The sequence below is a fragment of the Myotis nattereri genome (assembly GCF_964212035.1).
Source record: "Myotis nattereri genome assembly, chromosome: 19".
Classification (NCBI taxonomy): Eukaryota; Metazoa; Chordata; class Mammalia; order Chiroptera; family Vespertilionidae; genus Myotis; species Myotis nattereri.
Genome location: NC_138095.1, coordinates 6,770,568 through 6,794,667, shown reverse-complemented (window position 1 = coordinate 6,794,667; position 24,100 = coordinate 6,770,568). Strand labels below are relative to the sequence as shown.

The following is a 24,100-nucleotide window of genomic DNA, read 5'->3' as shown; positions in this document are numbered from 1 at the left end:
AGTGCTGTGGCCAGCGGCCTTGTATGCATTTGTACACATGCGATATATCCTGAATTCTTAGAAGCAGAACTGCTAGGTCAGTAGTGTGTTTTTTATTTTGTTGGATATTACCAAGTCACTCCCCAAAGAGGGATTTATGCTCACATCAGCCACACGTAAGTACCTGCCTCCAGGTCTCACAGCACGGAGGGGCTCAGAGCGTTCTGCCAAACTTTATCTTTGCTGGGTGATAGGGGACAAGTGGTGTATTGCATTAGTTTTACTTCCTAATTTCTCTCATCGCCAGTGAACTAGAACATGTCACACATGTTTAAAAACCATTAGTTATTTCCTTTTCTGTGAATGGTTTTCTTTTCTCTCCTGTTACTTTTGGGTTGTCAGTCTTTACTATCAATTTGAAGGCATTTGCCAGCCCTCTCTGTTACCAACCGTTTCCCCACTTGATCATTTTGCCTTATGATTTTTCCCCCATGTGAGAAAAACTTAAATACTTTATATACAGTTATCAATATTTTTCTTTTTGACTTCCAGGTTTTTTATATTTAGAAAGGCCTTTCCTATTCTGACTATTTAGAGTTTAATTATGTTGACTCTTGAGCCTTCTATAATTTATTTCGGTATAATATATGGTATAAAGTTATAGGGTATTTTGCCTTTAATTGCTATTATAAGTGGGGTCTTACATTTTTAAAGCTAGTGGTTATTGGTACATAAGATACAGCTGTTGATTTTGACATTAATTTGCATTTGATTCTCACCTCATTTTTACTGGATTACTGGATTCCCACCTTATTTTCTTTTATTTAATTATATCCATTTTTTAAAAACAATGTGACATATTAGTGGTAAAAGTATAGGTCACTATTTTTTAAAGACTTTTTATTAGGAATAAATATTATATTTCATCAGATTTCGTTTCAGCATCCATGGGAGTGACCATGTGTTTTTTCTCGTTTGTTACAACAGTAGGTGAATTGTGCTCACAGGCGCTGGGTGGATTCTGTTAGTTAATATTTCATTCAGGTCTTAGCCTTGGTTCCGATCGATTGCTGCCTTCCCGCGTGCTCTCCTCGTCGGTTTCTTGGAAGAGCGTGCTGGCTCTATGGAGGTCTGGAAGCTTCCTCTGCTCCTGCGGGCAGTGCCGCAGCCGGGGGGGGCTCCTCCCAGGCAGGCCAGGTGCTCTGGTTCTCTGTGCGGGACAGCTGCCCAGTGTCCTCTTTGTGACTTCTGTTGGGACTGTCTGCCCCCAGGGGTCTTTCTTGGAAAGTCATGCATTCATCTGTATCTTCAGATTTGGAGACTTAAACAAAAAGAAAACCTGAACAGATTATAATGACCAAAGAAACCAAATTAAAAAATTAGGTCCATGTAGGTTTTCTGGGTTTTTTCCAGGCAGGTTTTATTGAACATTTAGTGAATTGTACCCTTCATCATTCTAAAGTACTCTCATCTCATCTCTGTGCTCTGAAATCCCTTTTCTGGTGTTAAAATTGCTACCTCTTCCTTGCACCTGCAAACATGGCGTGTGTGTAGCATATATTGAATTTTGCTTTGTGACCCGTTTGAACTCTTCTAGGTGGGTTTGCTCTGTGTGTATCTACTGCCCGGCAGACACGTTCGGTCTTAAGCCAGCTGTCCTCTTATGCTACGCTCAGTGTTTGTTCTGTGCGTCACTGCGTGGTCTGTGCGTCGGCTCCTCACAGTCCTCCGGGATTTTGCTGCAGCACTTTCTTTCCGAATAGCTACAGGTTGCTCACTCTGAGTCCTTTTCTGTTAAAAGAAAAAAACAAAAGCCTTTTAATTTTGCCTTCAAATTTGGTAGGTAAGCTAGGTATAGAATTTTCGGTTCAAAAGAATAGACTTGTGTGTGCATTCTCATAACCGAGAGTGTAGGACATGTCATCCTTTCTCACCACAGTTTTGTGTCAAACACATGCTTTGGTCACGTTGGCCACACCAGCATTCTGTTTGCCCAGTGCCCCCACTAGGTGAGTTACAGCATGGGGTCTCTTGTACACACATTTTGTCTCATTCAGTGGTAGCTCTTGTGGCTGATTTCAGAAGCTAAGTATGTTGGCGTTCCTAATGGATAAGAGATTTCTGTCTCTATATAATTTATCCTGATGTGGAAGGTCACATACTTGTATAAAAAGTAGTTTATTTAAGAATTCAGATGATTGGCCGGTGTGGCTCAGTTGGCTGAGCGTTGTCCTGTAAACTGAAAGGTGGTGGGTTCAATTCCTGGTTGAAGCGAGTACGGGAGGCAACTGATCCATGTTTCTCTCTCTCTCTCTCAAATCAATAAAAAGCATATCCTCAGGTGAGGAGCAGGGAGAAATGCAGATGATGACAAGGCAAGTGACTCTTCCCAGACTTTAGATAAGAGTGTGTGGGCACCGGGCAGTCACTTCTCACGGTTCTGTTACACTTGCTCAACTGTAGGCGTTCCCTTCCCACATTTCAGCAAGATGGTGGTGGACAGAGTTGAGCAAAATGTTATTTTTCCTCAACCAAGTAAGGGTTTGGGTGGCAGACAAGCGTAACTGATTTGCCCTTAACAGAATATTATACCACAAGCAGTTTCCGTGCTGAGAGTTAAACTTACCCTTAGGGCAGCCGATGCCCATGTGGAGGCGGAGTTCACCTTCCTCTGTGGACGGGCACCCAGGGCAGGCGTCTCCCTGTTGAGCAGATAGAGTGAGTGACAGGCACCTACTGGGTGGGTCCTGAGTCTCTCTTGTTCTGGGTGCTCTTAAATCCTCCCAGCTAAGCAGTTGTGGGGTCTTCACTCATTCATGCCTTGCGTCTGGGCCTCCTCTGTGTGACGGCGTACCACGTTTTCTAGCATGTTTAGATCTCTGCAACCACAGGGGTTTTATGGTCTCTGTCTTCCTAGGGCTGTTGTGCCTAGACCCCAGCACAACCCAGGAGGGTTTGTCATTTCAGGCTTTCACTCTAACCTCTGCTCATCTTGGGCCTTCCAGGGTGAGGATTCATGACCTCCGCACCAACAAGATCGCCCTGTCGCTCTCTGCACACCAGCTTGGCGTCTCCGCCGTGCAGATGGACGACTGGAAAGTTGTCAGTGGAGGCGAGGAGGGCCTGGTCTCCGTGTGGGACTATCGGATGAACCAGAAGCTGTGGGAGGTGCATTCCAGGTAAGGCTGCTTCTCGGCACCTCTAGTGCTAACAGTAATGACGACACTACTTCAGCCTCTGAGCCAGGCGTTGTGCTCAGTGCCATCTGGGGCTTACAGTCCTCACCATAACCCCGAGAGCCAGCTGCTGTGATCTCCATTTTCAGGTGAGGAAACTCCGGCTGAGGAATGGAGCCGGTCACGGTCAGTAGAGAGGCATTTCCTCTCTCCTATTGTGAAAACTGCCTAATTCATTCCAACCTCCCTCCACGCAGTCTCAGCGGCAGGATGTGCTGTCCTGCCCATTCCTAGGACTCCCCTCCATGGTGTAGAAGGGCACTTAGGACTGGATGGGCTCAGGCTTGAACTAGGAGGAATGTGCAGTCTCAACCTTTAACGCGAATATTCAGTTAAATAGGCACAGGCCGAAGGCTTCACAGGCGTAGGTATGTTTACATGAGTGGAGCCTAACTGGTTAAACACTACAGCAAGCATGTCAAACTCACGCCAGTGGGCCGCATGCCTCGTTTATTTGGCCCGTGTTAGCCTTTGAGTTTGACATGCTTGCTCACCCCCATCCACTCTGCTTCTGAGGCAGGTGGGAGGAAAAGCCACAGCCTGCGATTGTGAGCTGAGCTTTGTTCCTCCTCTGGTGCAAATCATGCTAAACTAGGCCCACGGGAAGGCAGCACCGTCTTCATTCTAAGTACAAGGAGGGCCAGGTTGAAAGAAGAATGTGGTTTCTTCCTTGGAAGGCAGTGCTAGCGAGTGCCTCGGCAGCTTTTATAGACTAGAGCCCTGGGTGACTTGCAGGGCCCGCAGCATACCAGGCAAGCCTTCCCATAGGCCCTTTACTGACTTCTGTGGTGATGCACTGAGTTGCCACCAGGTGGTGCCAAAAGGCAACTAACACTCCCACCCACTGGAATCCCTTTTAAGAGTCTAGAACTGACTCCACCTGCTCTAGCAGTGCCTCCCCTGCGTGCAGCTCACTAGGCCTGCACTCCAGGTCTCATTCTCTCTCCAAGAAGCTGCGTGCCCTCGGGTGAGCCGTGCTGGTGAAGCCGGGTGTTCCCAGCACTGTGGTGCTGACTCATCTGTAAATGCACTTCCAGTTGGACCACCAGTTAGTGGCTTGTCCCTCACCAGGTCACGGTTAGCTGATGCCTCACTGCAGTCACCTACCACTGCTGCTATGATGCTCTTCTGAGCTCTGTCCAGCTGGCGCTCGGGCAGGTGCCTGTGTCCTTGAGTCCTGCTCACACCCGTCCTTTCTCTCCATTCCTCCTGCCTCCCTGGGCTCAGAATCCCTTTATGCACGAGAGAATCCCCCTCTCCTGTGCCCTCTGAGCGGGCCTGTCAGCCGTGGTCTCCTCCCCTGAGTGCTGGAGAGCCTGGGCCCATCTGTGTGCCTGTACCATCTCCTGCTCGAGGAACCTGTAACCCAGCTTCTGCCGCCCCCCCCCCCCCCCGCCCCAGGTATGTCTTACCTTGACTAGGCGGGCATCTCTGGTGGCAGGTCTCCGCGTGCACTGGACATTTCTCACCCTGGGTGTCCTGGCTCAGTGCTGTGACCATAGTAGCAATGAAAAGGTTTTAGAATGAACAAAACTTTGTACATAGATTTCAAGCCATTTCATTCCAAGATTTTCTGAATGTGCGTTTACAACCCAGACTACCTGTGTCACGTGGAGCCCCCTGACTAGGACTACAGGCCTTTTATGGTTCTGTGCCTGCAGATGGACCTGGCTCGGAGCTGGAGTGACTTGTCACACGCCAGCCAGCCTGGGTGTTCTCGCCTGCGTGCTGCTGAGTTTGTCCTTTACGTCCAAAACACGCCCCGTTGTTGGGGGCGTTCAGACTTGTTTACAGAGTGGGCCTGGCTCTAACTGTGGGAACTAAGATGAGACATCGCCCGGGGGGTGTCCTCTGTCAAAGAAGTGCCTGTTTAGAGGGTCCTAGGGCCCTGTAGGTCTCAGCTTCCAGGCTGGCAGCACCTGCAGGACGTGCTCAGTTTCCAGCGAACTTACCTTCAGCAAAGTGCTCTCCCCTTGTGTTCCAGACACCCCGTCCGCCACCTCGCCTTCACCAGCCACAGCCTCATCACGGCCAACGTGCCCTACGACCGGGTGGTGCGCAATGCCGACCTGGACAACTTCGCCACACACAGGAGGTCAGTGGGCTCTGCTGCTGTGGTCTGGACGTGCAGAAAAGACAGTTATGTTTGATCTTAGAATAGGACCCCCATGTCACACTACTCCCTACGGGATGTACCTCAGGCACAGGCAGCTAGAGATGCAATAGGGTGAGTGATATTAGCAAATAATGTGCTACGTGCCATGTTAAGTGTTTTCCCCACAATAGCTCACTGCTTCTGCAGGGTGGCTGCATGGGTGGGGACACAGAGAGGCCAAGACAAAGGGCTTAGGGTCCTGCAGTGGTTAGAGTCCTAGTCACGGCTTCTGAGTTAAGGCCCCCTGCGGGTCTGCTGGGTGACTCAGCTGCCACACAAGGGAGACCCCTCACTCCATGCACGAGGCCCAGGTGCTTCTTGGCCTGGTCTGAGCAGCCTGTGAGGCCGGGGGCCTCTCCTTGTGGCACTGACCCGTTCACCTCTGGTCCTGGGATCCTGTGTCTGCTCACTGTGGGCCCAGAGGGCAGATCTGCAGGGCGCCCTCTCTGTGCTCCTCTAGGCACCGGGGGCTGGTCCATGCCTACGAGTTCGCCGTGGACCGGCTGGCCTTGCAGAGTGCTCTTCCCGCCTGCCGCTCGTCCTGCGACACCACGGCGGGTAACAGCTATGACCTCGCGCTCGCCTTCCCCTACGACAGTACTTAGGGGACAGTGAGAAATGGAAAGAACAACAGGACCTCTGCTCCGGGTTTCAAAGGTTTGGGGGAAGGATGCAACCCCGGGTACTTGCGTGACGCACCTTCCCGAACTGCCTGCGCTTTCCCTCTGTCCGTTTTCCTCCCGCGACTGCACAGCTGGGGCTTGTCAGGCTTTTCCCCCTCACTGGTCCCTCTCTCCTGGCTTTGAGAACCACACACTGATGACTCACATGTGTACACCTTCCCCACATCCTCCTCCTCCTCCACCCAGCCCGCCCGCCTCGGGGGGACACCCCAGCGGGTTCCCGTCTCTCCTGGACGCTGCAGCTCCACTAAGGCCCGGGCTTATCACTGTGAACAAGGCTCTCTGGGCCCTGCTCCCACCTGCCCAGCCTCCAGCCCTGCCCCCGGTGGCTGTGCCTGGATGAGATCGGGTGTTCACGCAGGCGGGCTTCTCCGACACCATGACACCAGTGCACACCTGGGTTAGCAGTATTTTTCCACAGAGCTTTTATAATTATATATTTATACCATTATTCCACTAATGACTATTTTGCTTCTTATTGTGTCTACATGTGATACAAAGCAGATATTTTCTACATAATCACTGAATAAACAGCCATCCTCCAAGTGGGATGGACGGTGATTCTACACGGGAGGAACCGTCATGTCAAACCACTAAGATAAAGCCAAGGCGAGAGAACTGTTCCGTTTGATAAACAGCTTCCACTTGCAAAGGATTAAGTGGCAAACCATTGCCTTACCCTTGGTTTACAGTGTTGGCAGCAGCCACCTGCTAGACCTTCAAAATGTCACAGTAACACGGACAGAACTAAGAGAAGCAAGACCCACATTCCAGTGAGTTAGCAACAGATCACAGCAGCCAAAGCACTGAAACAGGAGGATGTACTTGGTGTAATATACAAGTTGACCCAATAGATACATAAGGAATTTTGTACCTCTCCAAATACCCACAGACCATGCACAGATCGATACCAGACAGGCCTTCCTCAGCGACCCTGAATCCTAATGCCATAACACTGAAGACCAACAGAAAGCTAAATAACAAAAACACCTGCAAATTCCAAACACTCTGACTTGGTTTTGAAAAAAGAAATCAAAACGGACCTGAGACCAGGAAAGCACAATATCCAGCCAGGAGAGGCTCCCCCGCACGCTTAGCCCAGCAGGGGTGGCCACGGCAGTGGAGCTCACACACCAGCGTGTCAAATGGCCCAGCCCTGCGGGCCGTCACTCAGTCCCAGCACCTTTGATCGTGATGGTTCCGATTACTTAAGATCGACATTAAAACCCCATGTCCAGCAGGAGGCCAGGGGAGCCGTGACTGGGAGCTGTCCCCTCTCCGCCCAGCCTGCCCTCCTGGAGGCGCACTGTCGGGACGCGACGGCTCTGCCTCCTTCAGCCCCACGGCTTCGGGAGTGAAGCAGCTGCAGTTAGTAAAGGAGGGGTTTCCTCCCTGTCACTCGGTTCCGACCCCGTGTCTGGAAGCTGTTCCTCTCAGTCTTAACGCCACTGGGTAGCATTTCTCCTTTGAAGAAACAGTTCTGCCCAGTCTGATCTCCCAGTTCATTCTTCCATACTAGCTCTGCAGCAATTTTACATAATTGAACAGTTTAAAGAAATCAGACCCAGACAATTACACCAAAATTAAAAATAGTTTTAAACTATTGCTATCCACTGCAACAGCTGGTCCAGTGTAAAATGTTACAAGCACAGGTCCCCCCACCCCGTATCTAACTTACCTCCCATTCCTGGAAACTGCGTTTTGCAAAGAAGAGATTGTCACCCAAACCGTCATCTCCAAGCACACCCACCTGAGTGTTTTCCGCTGTAAACTTGACATCCCGGACACACGGCCGGGTGGGGAAAGGGCCAGAGTCTCTTTATAAACCACCATTTGCCCAGCAGCAGAGAAAGGCTTGGCCATGTCCACCCCTTGGGCTGTTCCTCCCCATGGGCTCCTTTCAGGGAGCTGCTCCCACGTTCTGAGCTGGTTGCAGATCTCAGCTCTGCTTCCCAAGCTCTTCCCCGCTGTCGCCCTGCAGACAGAAGGGACTTGGATGTGCTGCGGGGGCCAGACCCCACCCAGGCTCTTGTGTCCTGTCTCAAAACGTTGTATGACTTTTGCTTTCTACTTCATTACTATGTTTGTGTTGGTTCTAATATTAAATTTCTACAATGTTTTTATTGCTCAGTTGATTTGCCAACCCTGGCATGGCTCACAGTGACAGTCCCCTGGCCACACTCCCCCCAGCCCCAACGTCTCACCGTGCTGGGTGGCCTGGCTCTGCTGCCCATGATCCAATCATTATCTCAGAACCACTACTACAGGGTTCTGAGCCCAGGTGCCAGGGAACCCACAAAACTACCAGTGAAATTGTGCACCGGCGCATCTCTGCCACTAGAGGGTGCTGCTTCAGTGCTGCTGATGCCCGGACAGTAGTTCATGGTTGGAAGACCCCTGGCTCACTGGGTCTCAGCTGTTCGGAGGAAACATCTCCCGACGCGGGGAGTTGGGGCCTTTCTGAGGGGGAAAGCAACAACCCCAAGATGAAGTCTTCCTCCCCACCCCCACCCTGAGGCTCGTGCTTCCTGCTCTGCAGTTGAATGGCAGACCCTGGCCCTGCGACTCTGTCCATTGTTACAGAAAAACGGCTTCCCCAGAGCTGGTGGCCGCCAGTACAGCCGGGCCGTGACAGCGGCTCAGGCCAGAGCTGCCTCCTCCTCCTCCTCCTCCTCCTCCCTGACTTGGGGCCTTTGCTCTGGGCAGCAGCTGTGGCGGCCCTGAGCTTACAGAGCTGGCTGCCCGGGCACCGTGCTGTGAGCCTCACAGACCTGCCCGCCTCACCCCCTCGGCCAGGCCAGATGGTCACCTGGCGGCGGTGCAGGGCCTGCGGCGACTTGGACGGGCCGCCTCCACTGTGCGGTGGCAGACTCCCTCTGGCTGCGCTGCCGCGGGTGCCATGTGGCGCCGGCTCGCTTTCAGCCTCCGGTGTCGAGCGAGGGCTTCCAGCAGCAGGTTTCCATCGCACCGGGGCTTCCAGCAGCAGGCTGCCGATGGCCCGGCACCAGGCCTTCTCTTTCCCTAGGGAGGTGCTCCACCCGGAACTGAGCTGTCCTGCCGCAGCTTCTCTTCCTCCCACTGCTGGGACAGACGCTGCCCTCACTGCTCTAAGGTGGGGGTGGCTGCAAACTGCTGCTCAGCACATCCCGAGACCTTACTGCTGCCCCTGAACTACGTGGGTGCAGACCAGACCTAGTCTGTGCCCACGAGGTCACCAGCGGGTCAGAGAGCCCGGCAGCCATGGGTGCCGCCATCGGTTTTCCCTTGGGGCCCAGCTCACGCAACCATCAGGGACCGCTGCTGGCATGCTCACAATTCCTAGAGACCAAGGCGACCCTAATGCCCTGGGAAGTGTGCTTAAAACCCTGGCCCCTCCCACTCCGTTCCCCAAGGTCACTGTGGGACGACAGCTTGCAAAGCAGGTGTTTGCAGAACCCTTGCCAACGCGACTTGTATTTTTAACTCTACAGCAGCCTGTGTAAACCACCGTGCATTCACAGCACAGCGCAGCCTCCCTGCCGTGCAGCCAGGAGGGACAGGTTCAGTTCTGTGACAGGATCGGGTCATACGGGACCCAGATCCCATTAGCGAAGCACAGAGAGAACTTTCCGGTCCCTTGGACCATAAGATAATGGAATTGTTTTAAAGTCCAGCAATAACTCGTTCCCTGAGAGGGTGCTCGGCCAAACTTGGAAGCTGCTGTAATCTTACTCCGTTTCCTTATCCATAATTCATGTCTATCGTGGCTGCGAAATGTCTCCCCCAGGCCTCCTATTAGATTTCCATTACACAGCCCTTCTGTAACCCTACCAAACTGCTGTTGTGTCAAATTGCCGTATTCGTCCAAAAGCCGAGCTCTGGTAACTCTCCCCCCTTGGCGGTGTGGCGGTGTAGGATGAGATCCCAATTTCCACCTGAGTCCTGGGTAAGTGGCCTCACCCGCCACCTGGGCACCGGCCCTGCCCGTCTCTCCCTCTGTAGCCTGAGGCCCTCAAAGCCCTGACAGCAGCTTCCTTCAAATATTTGGCTTTGCATTGATTTCTGCCTACTTCCCCTTAGTCACTGCAGTTCCTGATAGAAGGAGGGCTAACCAGTGCATCTACTTATCACCTGCCTGAGTTAGAATCAGTTTCAGAACAAACGTCACCTGCTGCGATGAGGTGGCCCGGCCAGGGGGCTGCTGCACTCGCTCTGGGTCTGCAGCCAGCTGGCCCCTCCTGGGCACACCCGCTTGTCCCGCAGGTAAGAGGAGCCGTTTCCAGGCCACTGCGCCTGGCCCCTGCCCACTTCACACTGCCAGGTGGCACCTCGATACCTGTGCCGAGAGCAGCAACCCTCACCTTGTTCATCAAAGGCCAGCAGCCCCACTAGACGGTGAAGTAGCCTACCCTTTGGGGAGTTTTGTACCAACTAAGTCAGCCCTGGTCACCCCCGCAACCAACCAAATGGGCAAAGGCCCAGGCTCACAGCACCCGGCGGCCAGGCGGGAACGCCGGGTGGACTGGGCAGCACAGGCTCACAAACAGCACCCATCAGCTTCCTTCTGAGCAGCATGGCCTGGGCTCCTGGTGAGTAAGTCTCACTCTAATGAGCCGTTTAAGGTGAGCAGTGGCCTGAAACTTCAGACATCAAGCCTGTCCCTGTGTGGTCTGCAAGTGAAAGCGTTTGATGCCTGCCCACATCCCAAACTCCAGCTCAGGACTTGGGGCCAGTGGAAGATGCATTATTTATAAAAACACTTTACATTAATGAGCTGCCTTTGTTGAGAAGAACGAAACGGAAGCAAACTGGGAGCGTCCAGCAGATCCAGGCCTGCTGTAGCCCTGCCAGGGCCCTGCCGCTCTGACCCCGGGGTTCCTCTCACTGGGCATGAGGAGGGTACCACGCCTCCGCACGGCTGCAGGGTGCACTGGAGGCGCTTCCTGGGCCAGATCCCCCACACCAGGCTGTCCAGTGACCCCAGAACCCTTCTGTCGGCCAGAAAACCCAAGGGTGTGAGCAAAATACCCCCAGCAGCAAGGGAAGCAGGAGGAGACTCCATCCCAGCCCCACCCCGGGAAACTGCCTGGCTGTCTTCCGAGTTCTTATTGGTCTTTCCCATCAGATGTGCCCCTGGAGAGCAGGAAGCAGAGGCCTTCGCCCTGACCTTCCCCTCTAAATGCCTAAATGTTTGTTGAATTACGTGCTAGTCTAGGATGCAGAGCTCTGGGCAGGACTTCAGACTGTCCTCATCACTTACCCTGAGGTTGGGTGGCAGCCTGACCATCCACCTGCAGCACGGGGTGTGGGGGCCGCAGCGCACGAGAGACCGTGGTGGCAGGTCCCAGGCCGGCGTCCTCAGGCACAGCTGGGCTCCGAGGCCTGGCCCCATCCTGCCAAGCACTTTCTGACAGCAGGACGCAGGCAGGAGCCTCAGGCAGCCACGTCTGCCACCCTCGGACTCCTGCCGTCCACGCTGCCCCGCTTCTCTCCAACTCACCTTGCTGCTCTGTTCTGGTTTTTAAATTTAACTTCATCCTAGATAGCACATCTGCCTCTGTGTGCCGGAGGCAGATAGGGGTTAAGGTGAGGCCCTGGGAAGGGAGAGTTGGGGCCAGACAAGAACAGGTTAGAGACCCACGTGCACCCGGCTGTCCCTTTCCCAGTCTGAACCCCAGTGCGTGGGTGTAAGAGAAGTCCTGTAACGCACTTATGTCAAAACCATGTCAAAACTATGAATTGAAAATTCAAGAATGCAGCCCAGCCGTGGTGGCTCAGTGGTTGAGCGTCACCTATGAATTATAGTGATGGCGAACCTATGACACGCGTGTCAGAGGTGACACACGAACTCATTTTTTTGGTTGATTTTTCTTTGTTAAATGGCATTTAAATATATAAAATAAATATCAAAAGTATAAGTTTGTTTTACTATGGTTGCAAATATCAAAAAACTTCTATATGTGACACGGCACCAGAGTTAAGTTAGGGTTTTTCAAAATGCTGACACGCCGAGCTCAAAAGGTTCGCCATCACTGAACTAGGAGGTCACAGTTTGATTCCAGGTCAGGGCATATACCCAGGTTGCAGGCTTGATCCCCGATCATGCAGGAGGCAGCCCATCAATGGTTCTCTCATCATTGATGTTTCTATCTCTCCTCCCTTCCTCTCTGAAATCAATAAAGACATATTTTTTTAAAAAAATTAGAGAATGCAAGTAACAGCTGTTGCCAGTTCGCAGGAGAACTTTAAGGTGGAAACGGCGCCGCCCAGCAAGTGTCGGTAAAGGAGCAGAGCGTCTCCTTAATGTGATGCCGGGAGGACGCCTGGAATGCAAACAGCGACAGCTCCCACCACCCGGCGCTGTGCCCAGGGCGTCAGTACTGCTGGGCAAGGCGCAGGGCATCTCGGCTCCCCAAGTTTGACTCACAGGCCACAGCCCCACCTGCGATGCACACCCATGCTTCCTCACCACCGCCCACAGCCCATCCCGATCAGGTGAGCGTTGGGAGATGCTTACCTGGGGCAGTCACATCAACCCGCGGTGCCAGGTCTACATCGCTGCCACGGACGCTGGGGACCAAGTGCTGGGCCCTGCCGCTGCCCCATCCTGCCAGGAGGGGCCACAGCACCCCAGCCTGAGCCCTGGCATCGGTGCCCAGCACCAGGAGGCCAGCTCGGGCCCCTGCAGCCGCACAGGCTCCAAATGTGTGGCCACGACACTGAGGAAGCCCACAGCCAAGTCCCCAGTCCCGGGAGCAAGGAGCTGCCTCCTGACTTAATTCCCAGCACTTCTGCAGGGAAAACAGCAGACACATTACCAAAATGAACCCAACAAGGAGAAAAATCCCCTTGAACCAGCCTTCGACCATGACTCAGCTGCTTGCTCCTCCATCTCCGCTGTGCCAGCCAATGGCTGGCCACTCGTGTGGGCAAGGGACAGACAGGAGCCTTGTTCATTAACAAACCCTGTTCCTTTTTTATTGGAGATAAAAACAGTAAAGTCCCACACACCATGCCCTGTCTGGGGCGGGATGAGCTGCGGGGCGCAGGCCCCGGCCCGGCTGCTCGGCCTCGGGGGGCTGCGCGGTGCAAAGTGCGGTCTCCGCGGGGAGCGCTCAGTGGCAGAGGGCCATGGTCTCCATGTTAAGGAAGCGGACGTGCATCTTGGTCTCGATGTCGATCCCCTGCCAGATCTGAAATGCACGGAGCGGCATCAGGGCCTCACACCGACCCAGGCAAGTCCTGAACCACCCCCCACCCCACCTCCCTCTGCGGGCATCAGAGATGTGCCCGCGGGACAGCCAGCTGAGCCACCACAGGGAGCTGCCGCTCTGCTGGGGAGCTGCCTCTGGCATTCGTGTTCTCTGAGGTGTCACCGCAGGTGGTGACTGAGTCCGGAACCCACACTCCCATCCTCCGCCGCCTCAGGCTCTGAGTCCCCACTAAAATGCCAAGACCACCCCTGTCCCCCACAGCACAGAAGACTGGGTGTGTGGGGTGTCGAGTCATCAGAAGCGTTTTATAAACTTCAGGGCTCTGCAGCTGTGAGGTTTCAGTAAGCCTTCATCATTCATTAAAAGGTGACAACAGTCTGGTCTTTCTAACCGTCCATGTTCTACACAGACAAGCTCAAAGGAGACGTCATTTCCACCCAAAGACCAGGGCCGTGGCCACAATACCTGGTGCTGGAGACGCCGTCCCAGTGTGGCCTGGCCGGGCTCTGCCAGACCCTACCCCCCCACCCCCACCCCTAAGAGTCCCACACCGGCTGGGTGCTCGCCAGCTCCTCAGCCACACAGTCCCCCGCTCCCCCAAGAGGGCCCCAAATGGAGCGAGGGCGGGAGGGATGTGGTGGGCGGTGACTTCTCATGGGCTCCCTGCTTATGTAAGAACGTCAAACTCTCAAGCTGTCACCACAGCGTCTCCAGGGACAGCCGGGGGCTGGAAACGGGGAAGCCAAAGCCACAGGGAGGCCACTGTCACACGCACAATGCCACGCGCTTCCCGGGCCCTGCAGCTGCCCTGGGTGGGGTGAGGACCAGAGGAAACACCTGGGCCCACGGGAGGCTCTGGCCCTCGCTGGGTGAGCAGGACGTTCCCGGGAAAGTTACCTGGGCACCAGGACGGTTCCTGCTAAAGGCAGGTGGCAGTGGGGTCACCAAGGAAGCTGTGGAGCTCGGGTGGGGAGGCGCTAGCCGAGCAGGAAAGGCCCACCCGGCTGGAGGCATGGCGGTGGCCAGCCTTCGGCGAGGAAGCTGGCTTCTCAGACAAGAAGGAAAGGTATCCCACCTTCGCCTGCCCAGCCTCGGCTGGTGCGCCTGGGAAGGTGAAGGAGACCACGGGCCTCCTCGCAGCCTTTGGGCCGGGCATGGGCTGGTGACAGGCCAGGTCAGGACTGCAGACGGGAGCAGGGCCGGCCCCACTCCATGCCATTCCCCCCGACTTCCTCAACTCCCAGAAAGGCCTTGGCAACCCCGATGCTGGGGTGCTCGGGGCCAAAGAGCCAGTCAGAGGGCGGGGGCCTCATCTCCCTGCAACGGGGTATCTCCTGCCAGAGCAGCGAGGGGTCCCAGCTCCCAACTGGGAGTCCTGTGTAGCAGGAAGGATGAGCAAGGCCTGAGTGTCCACTAGGGGGAGCGGGGAGCCGCCAGGGAGGCGGGAGGAGCGCAGCCGCCCGGGTGCAGGCGGGAAAACCAGGGCAGGACCACACTCGGGTTGGTCCAGTGTCTGGGCACAGACACCCGGAGCCCTGCTTCCCGCTGCGCACTGGCACGGCTTCTGAGAAGGGCGAGGGGAACTGTGCACCCTTTGTACACTCCAAATGTTCTGGCCGCGCGGGAATATTGCTTTTTCAATAGAAAGCAAGTAGAATCAGTTTAAATTGTCTTAACGCCACGCCCAGGCTCGACCCTTTCCACGGAGATGCCAGTCTCCTGACCAGCTGGCTCCCCCTCGAGTCCCACCTCGGCCACACCCAGGACTCTCCCCCGCACCCCTACCCCAGACACGCACCTTCAGGAAGTCGTCGAAGGTGATGCCCTCGTACACCTGATCAGGCTCCTGGGGACAGAGCACAGGCAGGGTGAGTGGCTTCCACCGGAGGCTCAGGAGGCTCTGCCCCTCCCCCCGCACGCACACCTGCACATGTACATGCGCACGCACACACACGCACGCACACACACACACACGCGCACACCTGCACATGTACATGCACACACACACGCACACACACACACGCACGCACATGGTTGGGCCTGTTTAGGTCAAGTCACAAGAGGGTCATTCTGCATTATTTGTCTCTGGCTCAAGGCCAGTCACCCTGAATCCGACGGCCCCCTCACTGGCTGGAGGGCGGGAGGGTAGGCGGCTGGGGACCCTGTGGACGAGGGTGGAAAAGGAGGCGGGGTGGGCACGGAGGCACGGGCCCTCCTTCCCCACCCGGCCCCCTCTGCCAGGCCCCAGCAGGACGCCAATGGCACACACTTCCTGGTCCTGCCTCAGCGCCCCAGCATCGATAAGAACCAGTTCTAGGCGGATCCGAGCCCAGGCCACTGGGGAAAGGAGCAGGGGGGCGAAGGGCTGGCCTGTGTGCCCAGTGAGTCACCATGATAGCGCCTGGCGGTGGCCTCACCTGCCCCGTCACTGGCGGTGCTGGCCTCCCGCTGTGACCCTGCTGGGGGCACAGGGGCCTCGTGCCCTTCCGCTGCTGCTCTCAGCTCTGGCTCAAGGGCCCCTGGACACCCCCCCAGCCCCTTAGGGACAGGGCAGCCCGGCCGGCATCCCAGATGCCCAGCCACACAAACGTCACTTGTCCGCGGGACCACCGTGCGGCCATTAGAAAAGGGCGACCTATGCCCACGGACAGGGAAACGGCGCCAAGGCACGTGCACAGCGGAGCGGACCACAAGCAGGAGCAGCAGGGTGTCTGCGGACCCTCTGCCCAGCTCGGCGGCCCCCCTGCTGCCACGTGGGGGCGGCACAGAGAGAAGCCGGGCAGTCAACTCCGCAGAGGGACGCAGAAAGCCGGCCAGCAGGGGCATGGCGTGGACCTGCCTTGTTCCCTCGGGGAGCAGGACGGGCTGAAGGGAGAAGGCCAAGGAGAGACGCTTCGTTTCTCTCGGGACCTCCCTGGAGGCTGTCCCATGTGTCTTTAAGGAAGTCTGCGACGTGCCAGGCACTGTCCCGAGCGCTCACCACGGCTGTTCCGCCAACACGGACTGCGCAGCCTCGCAGCAGCCTCCGGGGCAGGCCTGCCCGCGCCCCTTAGAGGGAAGGCCCCGGGCAGGGGCCAGGCCGCTAGTCCCGCGGACAGGGCTCTCCCTCTGGTTTCTTCATTGCACTTGGTATACATTTTTTTAAATGTTATAAATGCAACCAGTCCTCAGATGCCTGTCATGGGCCCAGTGAGAAGTGGCTGTCCTGTCCCTGCAGGCAAACCCAGTGCCCAGGGCAGCGAGGAGAGCCAAGTACAGACAAGGCCCCCCTGGCCCGGGCCGGGGCTGCAGGGCACCCTTGGAAGGAAGGAGAGAGAGGGGCTCGGAGAAACACCCCAGGCCGAGCCCCCAGCCAAGCAGCACCCCTCTGGAGCCACAAGAAGCCTCCCCAAAGAGAGCACTCCAGAACGAAGCCGTTGCCGTCAGTGACAGGCCTTGACGTCCATTAAAGGGTGCTGGATCCTCAGTGTGGGGTGGCAGTGTGGGTACCCTCAGCGTCCTCAGAGGCCGGCGGCATTGAAACGCACGCAGCTCGTCTGCTTCTCCGGCCCACGCCGCCACGAAAATGTGACGAGGACGCGGAGGATCCTAAGTAGACGGCGCTCGGGACACGGCCGGGAAGCCGCGGCTCCACGTGCCCGCTTCGGAGGCTGTGCGGGTTGGTGCCCGTCAGCAGCTGCGAGCCGCCACGTTTACTACAGCAAGCGGAGAAAGCTCGCCAGCTGGGGCTGGAGGCCGGGAGCGGCTTACAGGCGGCGCGTGTGGTTACATCACATGGGAATCGGGCCCGACAGCCGGTGGGCATCCCTGCGCTCCCCGCCGAGGTCACCAGCCTCTGTGGCAGTTAAGTTGCTGAGTGGGGTGGTTTCTCGGAAGCCAGCGCCTGCCCTGCGCCCAAGCAGCAGGCAGATAAAATACAGGCCAATAAATCCCCCAGCCCCACCCCCGGGGCCGGCCTGGCCTGCTGTGGCCCCTGGGCTCAGTCTTGGGGCACAAACAGCAGATCCAGCAGGAAAACAGCGCCCCCCCCCCCCGACACACACACACACACACACACACACACACACACACACACACACACAGGCTGTGAACCCTCAGCCACAGGCGTGCACAGCGGAGCTGACATAAACACAGGAGCAGGGCGGGGACGGCCCAGCGGGACCCCGACACCCAGGGAACAGAGTCCATGGAGACGGCCTCGCGCCTGCCACGAGGTCCCCGAGGGCTCGAGCCACAGTGTCAGGCTGGCCCTCCGGCCCCAGCCCCCCCCCCCCCCGCACCCCCCCCCCCCCCGCCCGAGTGAGCCTACTAAGCACAGCCAAGATCATGGCCCCAAATTCCGGAGCTCCGTGTCCCTGAGCCCCGGTCCCCACCAGTAAAAACGAGGCTAAGAATCAATAAGACGGCAAATGCGAAGGGCCTCGCGCAGTGGCCGCACATGCTGTGGGCGCCCTCGGAGAGGGGCCTCCACACCCCGGCAGCAGTGTGAACGCGGGCAGTGGCCGCTCCTACGGGCACATGCGGTGACAGTGTCACTGAGCATCTTTCCCTGTGGCCCTCAGATCCACTGGCTCTTCGCTGGGTCGATTCCGCCCCTCTCCCCACAGCCCCTCTCCCCAGGGACCTCTGGCAACGCCTGGAGACATTCAGGTTGTCATAACTGGGAAGGTGCGGCTGGCACCGAGTGCGTGGAGGCCCGGGAGGCTGCCGCCCGGGCTACGTGCCAAACGCGGGGTGGGGAGCCGGCTCCAACCCGCCCAGCTCATCACAGGCTGACCTGCAGCCCTGAGAAGTGGCCCGGCCTGGCTACACCAGTGTGACCCGGCCAAGCTCAGGTGTCCCCTGCTCTGTGCTCGTGCCCGTGGGTCCTCCCCACCCCACTCTGCCCGCCCGGCCTGAGCAGTGGAGGCCCCCCCCCCCGCCCCCCGCTCCCCGCCCGCCTGCAGCCGCAAGCTCTGAAGGCAGGGCCCTCTCCTACGTTTCAGGTAACCCGCCCCCCCCCCAGCTCCTCAGGGCCCCAGACCAGAGCAGATGGCCCAAGAGGGCTCCCTGTGAGCCCTGCCGCAGGGCCTCAAATCCCCTCCGAGCCACGCAGGACAGACACAGTAAAGCGAGCCTGCTCCGCACCGCCCGGCCCTGCCACGGTGCCAGGTGCTGCCGGTCACTCCAGAGGCTACCAGCTGGTCCGCAGGCCCCACAGCCGCAGCCCTGGCAGGTCACTCACCATCTGCCCCATGCAGACGCTGGCCGCCTCCATCATGGCCCCGTCGGCGATGGAGCGGGCCGAGTCCTTCTCGATGTGCGGGTTCCCGGAGAGCAGCTCCTCCACCACCTGCCGGCGGGCAGAGACGTGACCCAGGGCCTCCGTGCCCGCTGGGCGGGGGGCGCCAGGAGCCCTGGCCGGGCGGGTGAGGAGCATACTTTACATTTCGATATTCCTCCAGGGTGATGCGGCCGTCGCTGTCCGAGTCATACATGTGGAACAGAACTGGGGCGGCAGCGGGGAGGCTCAGTCAGGGAGGCGGAGGGAGCCCGGGGCCCTGCCCCCCATCTTCCCAGCTCCTCACCTACCTCACACTGAGCAGAAGACCCCCACAGTGAGGCCTAAGTGCCAAAGCCATAGGGGTCAAGGGCAAAGGCCAGGGGCAGACTGGCCACTTCCTAGTGGGTGACCTTGGGCAGGTGACCCAACTTCCCTGAGCCTCAGTTTCCCCATCTGTGACATGGGAATAGCAAACGCCTCCCTCATGGTGCTGCCAGGGCTCGATGAGCGACAGCGGGCGGGTTAGGGCCCAGGACTGCCTGGCACACCGAGCGTGGGTGATGTGACATCGTTGGCATGGAGACAAAGCAGTGTTAGCTCATGGCTCTGTCCCTGGCAGGTCCCAGGCCCTGGGGCCCTGGCTGACGGGAGCTTCCCGCTGTGGGCATGAGGGGCGTTAGCGCCTCCTCCTGGTGACATCCACCTGCTCCTTTGCTGCCACCACTGGCGCCCACAGCCACAGAGGCAGCGGCTGAGAGGCACCTCCGCCCTCGGGGCTCGGCCCCAGGGAGCCCCAAGCTCAGGAGTCCTTTGCTGGCATCTGTCCAGCGCTGGCCAGGGGCCCTGGTCAAATACCCTCTCCCCTCGTCCTCACGCTCCCCATGAGGCTCAGATGGGCTGCTGAAGCTCATGGAAGTTAAGGTGCTTGCCCTCGGCCACCCTGTCAGGGACGGGGAACCAGGGGTTTGGATCCGGGTTCATCGATTTCACGGCCGTGTCATCCCATCAGCCTCCGAGCCAGCCTGGGCGCACAGATCCCCATGTGCAGGCCAAGGTCACATGGCTGCCCAATGGAAGGGCCAGAGGGAACCAGGTCTGTCTGAGCCCAGGGCCTTGCTTTCGAATCACCGACAACCCCTTCTATTCCCGGGACCGCCTGCGGCTGAGGGTGCTCACGGGGAGGCCGCCGTGGGGCCATTTTGGAGGCGGGAGAGCCACTCCTTGTGGTGGGGTCACCCCCCCCATGCTTGTCACCCCCCACCCGCCCACGCAGAACGGGGAGGGTGCGCACATCGCAGCTTCTCTTTCCGGCACAGCTGCACCTGCTCCTCGTCCATGGTGATGTCGATGGGCTGGAAGTAGGCCATGATGGTGAGGAAGTCCTCAAAGTTGATCTCGTCGGCCAGGCCGCTGGGCCCCTTGCGCAGGTTCCTGCGGGGGTGGCAAGGCAGGTTGGAAATGAACTGAGAACTCCCCACAGCGCAGAGAACTCGGCCCTTGGGGACACATACTTTGCCCTCCGTGGCCGTCCGAGCTTGGGTTCTGTTTCCCAACAGCCTGCTCGGGGGCCCAGGGCCTGGGAGGCTCAGCACAGCCCCAGGAGGTCCTCGGAGACCTGGCGCCCGGGCCAGGGACGCAGGGCGGCCTGGCTGTGCTGCGGGCACACAGGTGGGACTCACACTGGGGAAACTGAGGCTCCGGGCAGTGCAGCAGCTCACCGGGTCCATCTGACACTTTCCTTGGCATCAGGGGTGGCACTGCAGCCCAGGGCCGCCGTGTTTGCGCAGCTCAGGGACCCAGGAGGGTCTTCATGTTTTGAAATGGTGGAAAGAATGTTTGGGGGCGAAACCCAAAAGGATGGCATTTCATCACAAGCGAAAATTACATGAAATTCACATTTCAATGTCCGCAAATACAGTGTTACTGGCTCACAGCCACGCCCGTTCCTTCACTGTCGCTGTGGCTGCGTTCAGGCTACCGAGGCTGGGGAGCAGCTGGGACAGACCCGGGCCGGCCGCCGGGCCTGTGGTGCCCGTTCTCTGGCAGCGTCCCAGCAGCCCAGGCAGCGCTAGGAGCCTGTCACTACCAGGGCAGGTCACGTGGCTCCCGGTGCTTTAGTGAATCCGGGCAGTTTGCCGTCCCTGCCCGTGTGCCCTCCTGAGGGGCAAGAAAGGGCATTGCCCGGGCGGGGCTCAGGGAGCGCACAGCAGGCGTGGTCACGGCCCCCAGGCGGGTCCCGGTGACAACAGCTCTGGAGAGGCCTCCGCCACGGACCCCAGCGGCCACAGTCCGGCGGCCCCGGAGGGAGGGGCCATCAGAATGGCAGGCGGGGGTCCCGCCCTTACTGTGCGTCCCAGCAAAGGGCCACTCCAGCTGGCCTGGGACAACGAGCCGTCGAGGGCAGTGCTTCGAATCCACTGGGCCTTTGCACAAGCAGTTATCCTGCGGCGTCTTCTCTCCCGCGTTGCCTGGTGAACTCTCGGTCGCTCTCTCCTCAGGTCTTGCCCCATGAGCCCTGGAGGGAGAACTCCCCATTCCCCCACTGTGAGCAGGCGAGGCTCCGAGGGGCTCAGCATCTTGCTCGGGCCTCGCAGCCCCCGTCCAACCAGAGCTGAGCCGCCCAGGCTCACGCTGCTTAGAACGGGTCAGGGAAGTACTGGTGGCCCGATCCCTTCCTTCCTCTTTCTGCCGGTTCTTCCTGTGTCAGCGATCTCTGCGGACAGAGGGGTCAGGCCTGGAGCTCACACCCCAGGGGCCTCCATCCAAGCATGTGAGTCTTTCAACGCCAACAACACGGCATTTGGTGGAGGAGCTCTGGCCGGAGCCTCAGCTCTGGGACTCAGGCAGCCACGTGCACCGTCTCCCTGAAGCTCAGTTTTGCCGTCTGTAGTCCAGGGCAACAAGCAGGACAGCCCTTAGCGCTTTAGCGCATCATCTCTGCTCCCTCTCAGCGACCCCGAAAGGCAGAGGCTGTGATTACCTCCATTTAATAGATGAGGAAACTGAGGCAGCCTCCCAGGTGGCCCCCCAGCATCCCACGCCCCTGCTCAGTCCCTTTTCCAAGTGTGCGGCGACCTGTGCCTTGAGAGGTTGGGTTACCAAAACTGGTGGCTTCTATCGGGGGTGCCCAGTCAGTCCCCCTCCTTGTCATGGGGACATCTCAGCGGGGGGAGCCAGCAGCTGCCACGTGCGAGTAGCCCTGTGGAGAGGTCCTGAGAGGCCGCCTGCCAACAGGGAGCTCGGGAACACAGCCTCCCCAGTCGAGCCTTCAGATGACTGTAGCCCCAGCAGACCCTGAGCCTGAGGACTCAGCTTGTTTGCACCCAGGTGCCTGATCCACACAAACGGTGAGAGCATAAATACGCATTGTTTTAAATTGCTAAGTGTTGGGGTAATTTGTTACGCAGCCAAAGCTGACTCATACGGAGGCCTAGAGGGACTGAGTGAGCCACCCAAGTTACCCAGCTACGACCCCAGAACGGTGTGACCCAAACCCATGCTCACAGCTCCTACCCAAACAGCTCCCTCCTCTTCCCTGCGCCAGCTCCAGGGCTGTTCTGAGCACCGAGGGCTGTGAGACGTTAGTTACAAGGGCAAACTGCTCCCCCGAGGACACAGCCCCCCTACGCGGGACAAGGCCCACCGGTTATCGAAGAAGGCACGGATGATTTTGGATCGGATCGGGTTGAGCTCCAGGTCAGGGACGTTGTTGAAGTGCTCCTTGCTGGTTCCGGAAGGACGAGCACCAGGAAGGAGAGAAAAGAAAACAGATGTCATATAACACTTCCCCATGTACCAGGCTGTATTTTTTTAAAATCCTCTATTGATTCTAGAGAGAGAGGAAGAGAAACAAAACATCGATGTGAGAGAGAAACATCAATTGCTGCTTCCCGTATGTGCCCCAACTGGGGATCGAACCCGAAATGCGTTTGATGTACAGGACGAGGCTCCAACCGACGGAGCCACTGGGCCGGGGCCAGGCTGTCCCTTTCATCCTGAGAGGGGCCCACGAGAGCAGGTCAGAGCAGGACAGCGTGCGGCACTGACCCAACCCTGGACTGGCAGGAACGGGGTCTGGAGGCTCAGGGAGGCTTTGGGGAATCCACTAAGTGTGCTGGACATTCCCCTCCAGAAAGTTAAAGGGAGACAAGAATGGCACCCATTCGGGGCGGTCAGAGACCACTTAGCCCGTCGCATCCCCGGGTGGGGAGCCCGCTCCGGCCACTGTGGCGTCGCACAGCGGGAAGCTGGGCTGGAGGCGTGGCCAACAGTCCGGCCGGTCCGCAAGGCGTGAGCTGTAAAGCTACCGCCTGGCCCAGCGATTCGCTCGGAGGTGTGTACCCAGGAGAAAGGGCACGTGCTGACGTGAGAATGTGCATGAAGCTCACAGCAGCATGATTCATCATCGCCACGGAGCGGAAACACCCTACATGTCCATCAAGTGATAACTGGATAAACAAAATGGGGTCTCCCCACAGGGGAATATTATTCAGCCACAAAAAATAAATGGACTCTGGATGCATCCTGCAGCACAGATGAACCTTGAACACATGATGCTGAAGAAACCAGACCTACAAGGCCACACAGGGTCTGATTTCACTTATGTAAAATGTCCAGCGTAGCCAAACCCACAGGCACGGGAAGGAGAGGCGTGGCTTCGGGGCTGGGGGGCTGGAGCCAGGGGCGTGATGGCTGAGGATACGGGTTTCTTCGGGGGACAGAATGTCTAAAACGTGCCTGGTGCTTGCGGTGCAACAACTCTGGGAACAGACCGAAGCCAGTGACGTGTACGTTTTACTAAGTGAGCAGAAGGGTATATGGATTGTATTTCAGTAAAGCGGTTAAAAAAAAAAAAAGATGCTGACTTGGGACAGAGGGTGACCATCAAAGGCAGCGGCCCCGTCGCTGGGCCCAGGCCCACTGGGTCCTCGAGGCTGTGGACTTGCGGGCACCGCGGTGAGGCTGTGGGAAGGTCCTCACCTCCCTGAAAGCCCAGCCTTTGTTCTCGGAATCTGCTTCCTGCTCACCTTTCTCCCTGCTCTGCGACTGCAATGGGCAGTGGCGTTGGAAGAGCCCCGGGGCACAGGCGGGAATCCGGGGAACAGGGGGGCAGGCCGGGCAGGAGGAGGAAACCACCTCTTCAAACAAGAAAGGCCAGGGAGCCACAGGCATCCCACCCAGGACTGGGCCTGGAGGGCCGTGCCGGGAGGAGGAAGTGCCACGGACGCAGAGACTTAAAGGCGGTTTCAGCTGAAATTTCCCTAAACACGCGCTGGCCCCTCTGCGCAGAGAGAACTGGCCCCAGACCTGGACAGCCTCTGCTCGCTGCCCGTGCCGTTCCTGTGCCCTCCGGGCGCTCCCAGCTTGGCCCAAAGAGCCGAAGCCCAGCCCCCAGGGCCGAGCTTAGCCCCTAAGAGCCCAGCCCAGACCCTAAGGCTGTAGCCAGTCCCGGAGGGCGGAGCCTAGTCCAAAAGGGAGGCGCCTACCCCAGGAGCCCAGCTCACCCCTAAGCAAGCCCCCCTCTCCCACAGGCCCCGGGGAGCCAGCCTCAGTGTGTCCCCGTGACTTCCACGGGCACCTCCCCCTGGAGA

At 57.9% G+C, this 24,100-nt stretch overlaps 2 protein-coding genes and 1 long non-coding RNA gene across 4 annotated transcripts in view; 1 reads left to right on the top strand and 2 right to left on the bottom strand.

The window, feature by feature from the left end:
• FBXW8 (F-box and WD repeat domain containing 8) overlaps positions 1 to 8,172 on the top strand; it is a gene marked incomplete at its 5' end in the record, with an annotated part of 113,557 nt that extends 105,385 nt beyond the window's left edge. Inside the window, 3 exons of the mRNA XM_081113357.1 lie at positions 2,985 to 3,158; positions 5,200 to 5,310; positions 5,831 to 8,172. Of these exons, the coding sequence (XP_080969483.1) occupies positions 2,985 to 3,158; positions 5,200 to 5,310; positions 5,831 to 5,975 (430 nt within the window). The 3' untranslated portion in view covers positions 5,976 to 8,172. The remainder of the gene's footprint in view (positions 1 to 2,984; positions 3,159 to 5,199; positions 5,311 to 5,830) is intronic.
• Positions 361 to 11,833, bottom strand: LOC308534793. Of its 2 annotated transcripts, none has more exons than XR_013997215.1 (5): positions 11,293 to 11,833; positions 5,168 to 5,334; positions 4,628 to 4,705; positions 2,606 to 2,681; positions 361 to 1,770 (listed from the first exon to the last, which is right to left on the bottom strand). It is a non-coding gene; the product is annotated as an uncharacterized lncRNA (long non-coding RNA). The 2 variants fall into 2 exon arrangements; XR_013997216.1 differs by lacking the exon at positions 11,293 to 11,833 and adding an exon at positions 5,743 to 6,548.
• Positions 11,834 to 11,915: 82 nt separating this feature from the next.
• Positions 11,916 to 24,100, bottom strand: part of TESC (tescalcin) — a 47,379-nt gene continuing 35,194 nt past the window's right edge. Inside the window, exons 3-8 of the mRNA XM_081113356.1 lie at positions 22,153 to 22,233; positions 19,801 to 19,940; positions 18,673 to 18,734; positions 18,471 to 18,578; positions 15,045 to 15,092; positions 11,916 to 13,225 (exon numbers count right to left, since the gene is read on the bottom strand). Coding sequence (XP_080969482.1) covers positions 13,148 to 13,225; positions 15,045 to 15,092; positions 18,471 to 18,578; positions 18,673 to 18,734; positions 19,801 to 19,940; positions 22,153 to 22,233 — 517 coding nt within the window. The 3' untranslated portion in view covers positions 11,916 to 13,147. The remainder of the gene's footprint in view (positions 13,226 to 15,044; positions 15,093 to 18,470; positions 18,579 to 18,672; positions 18,735 to 19,800; positions 19,941 to 22,152; positions 22,234 to 24,100) is intronic.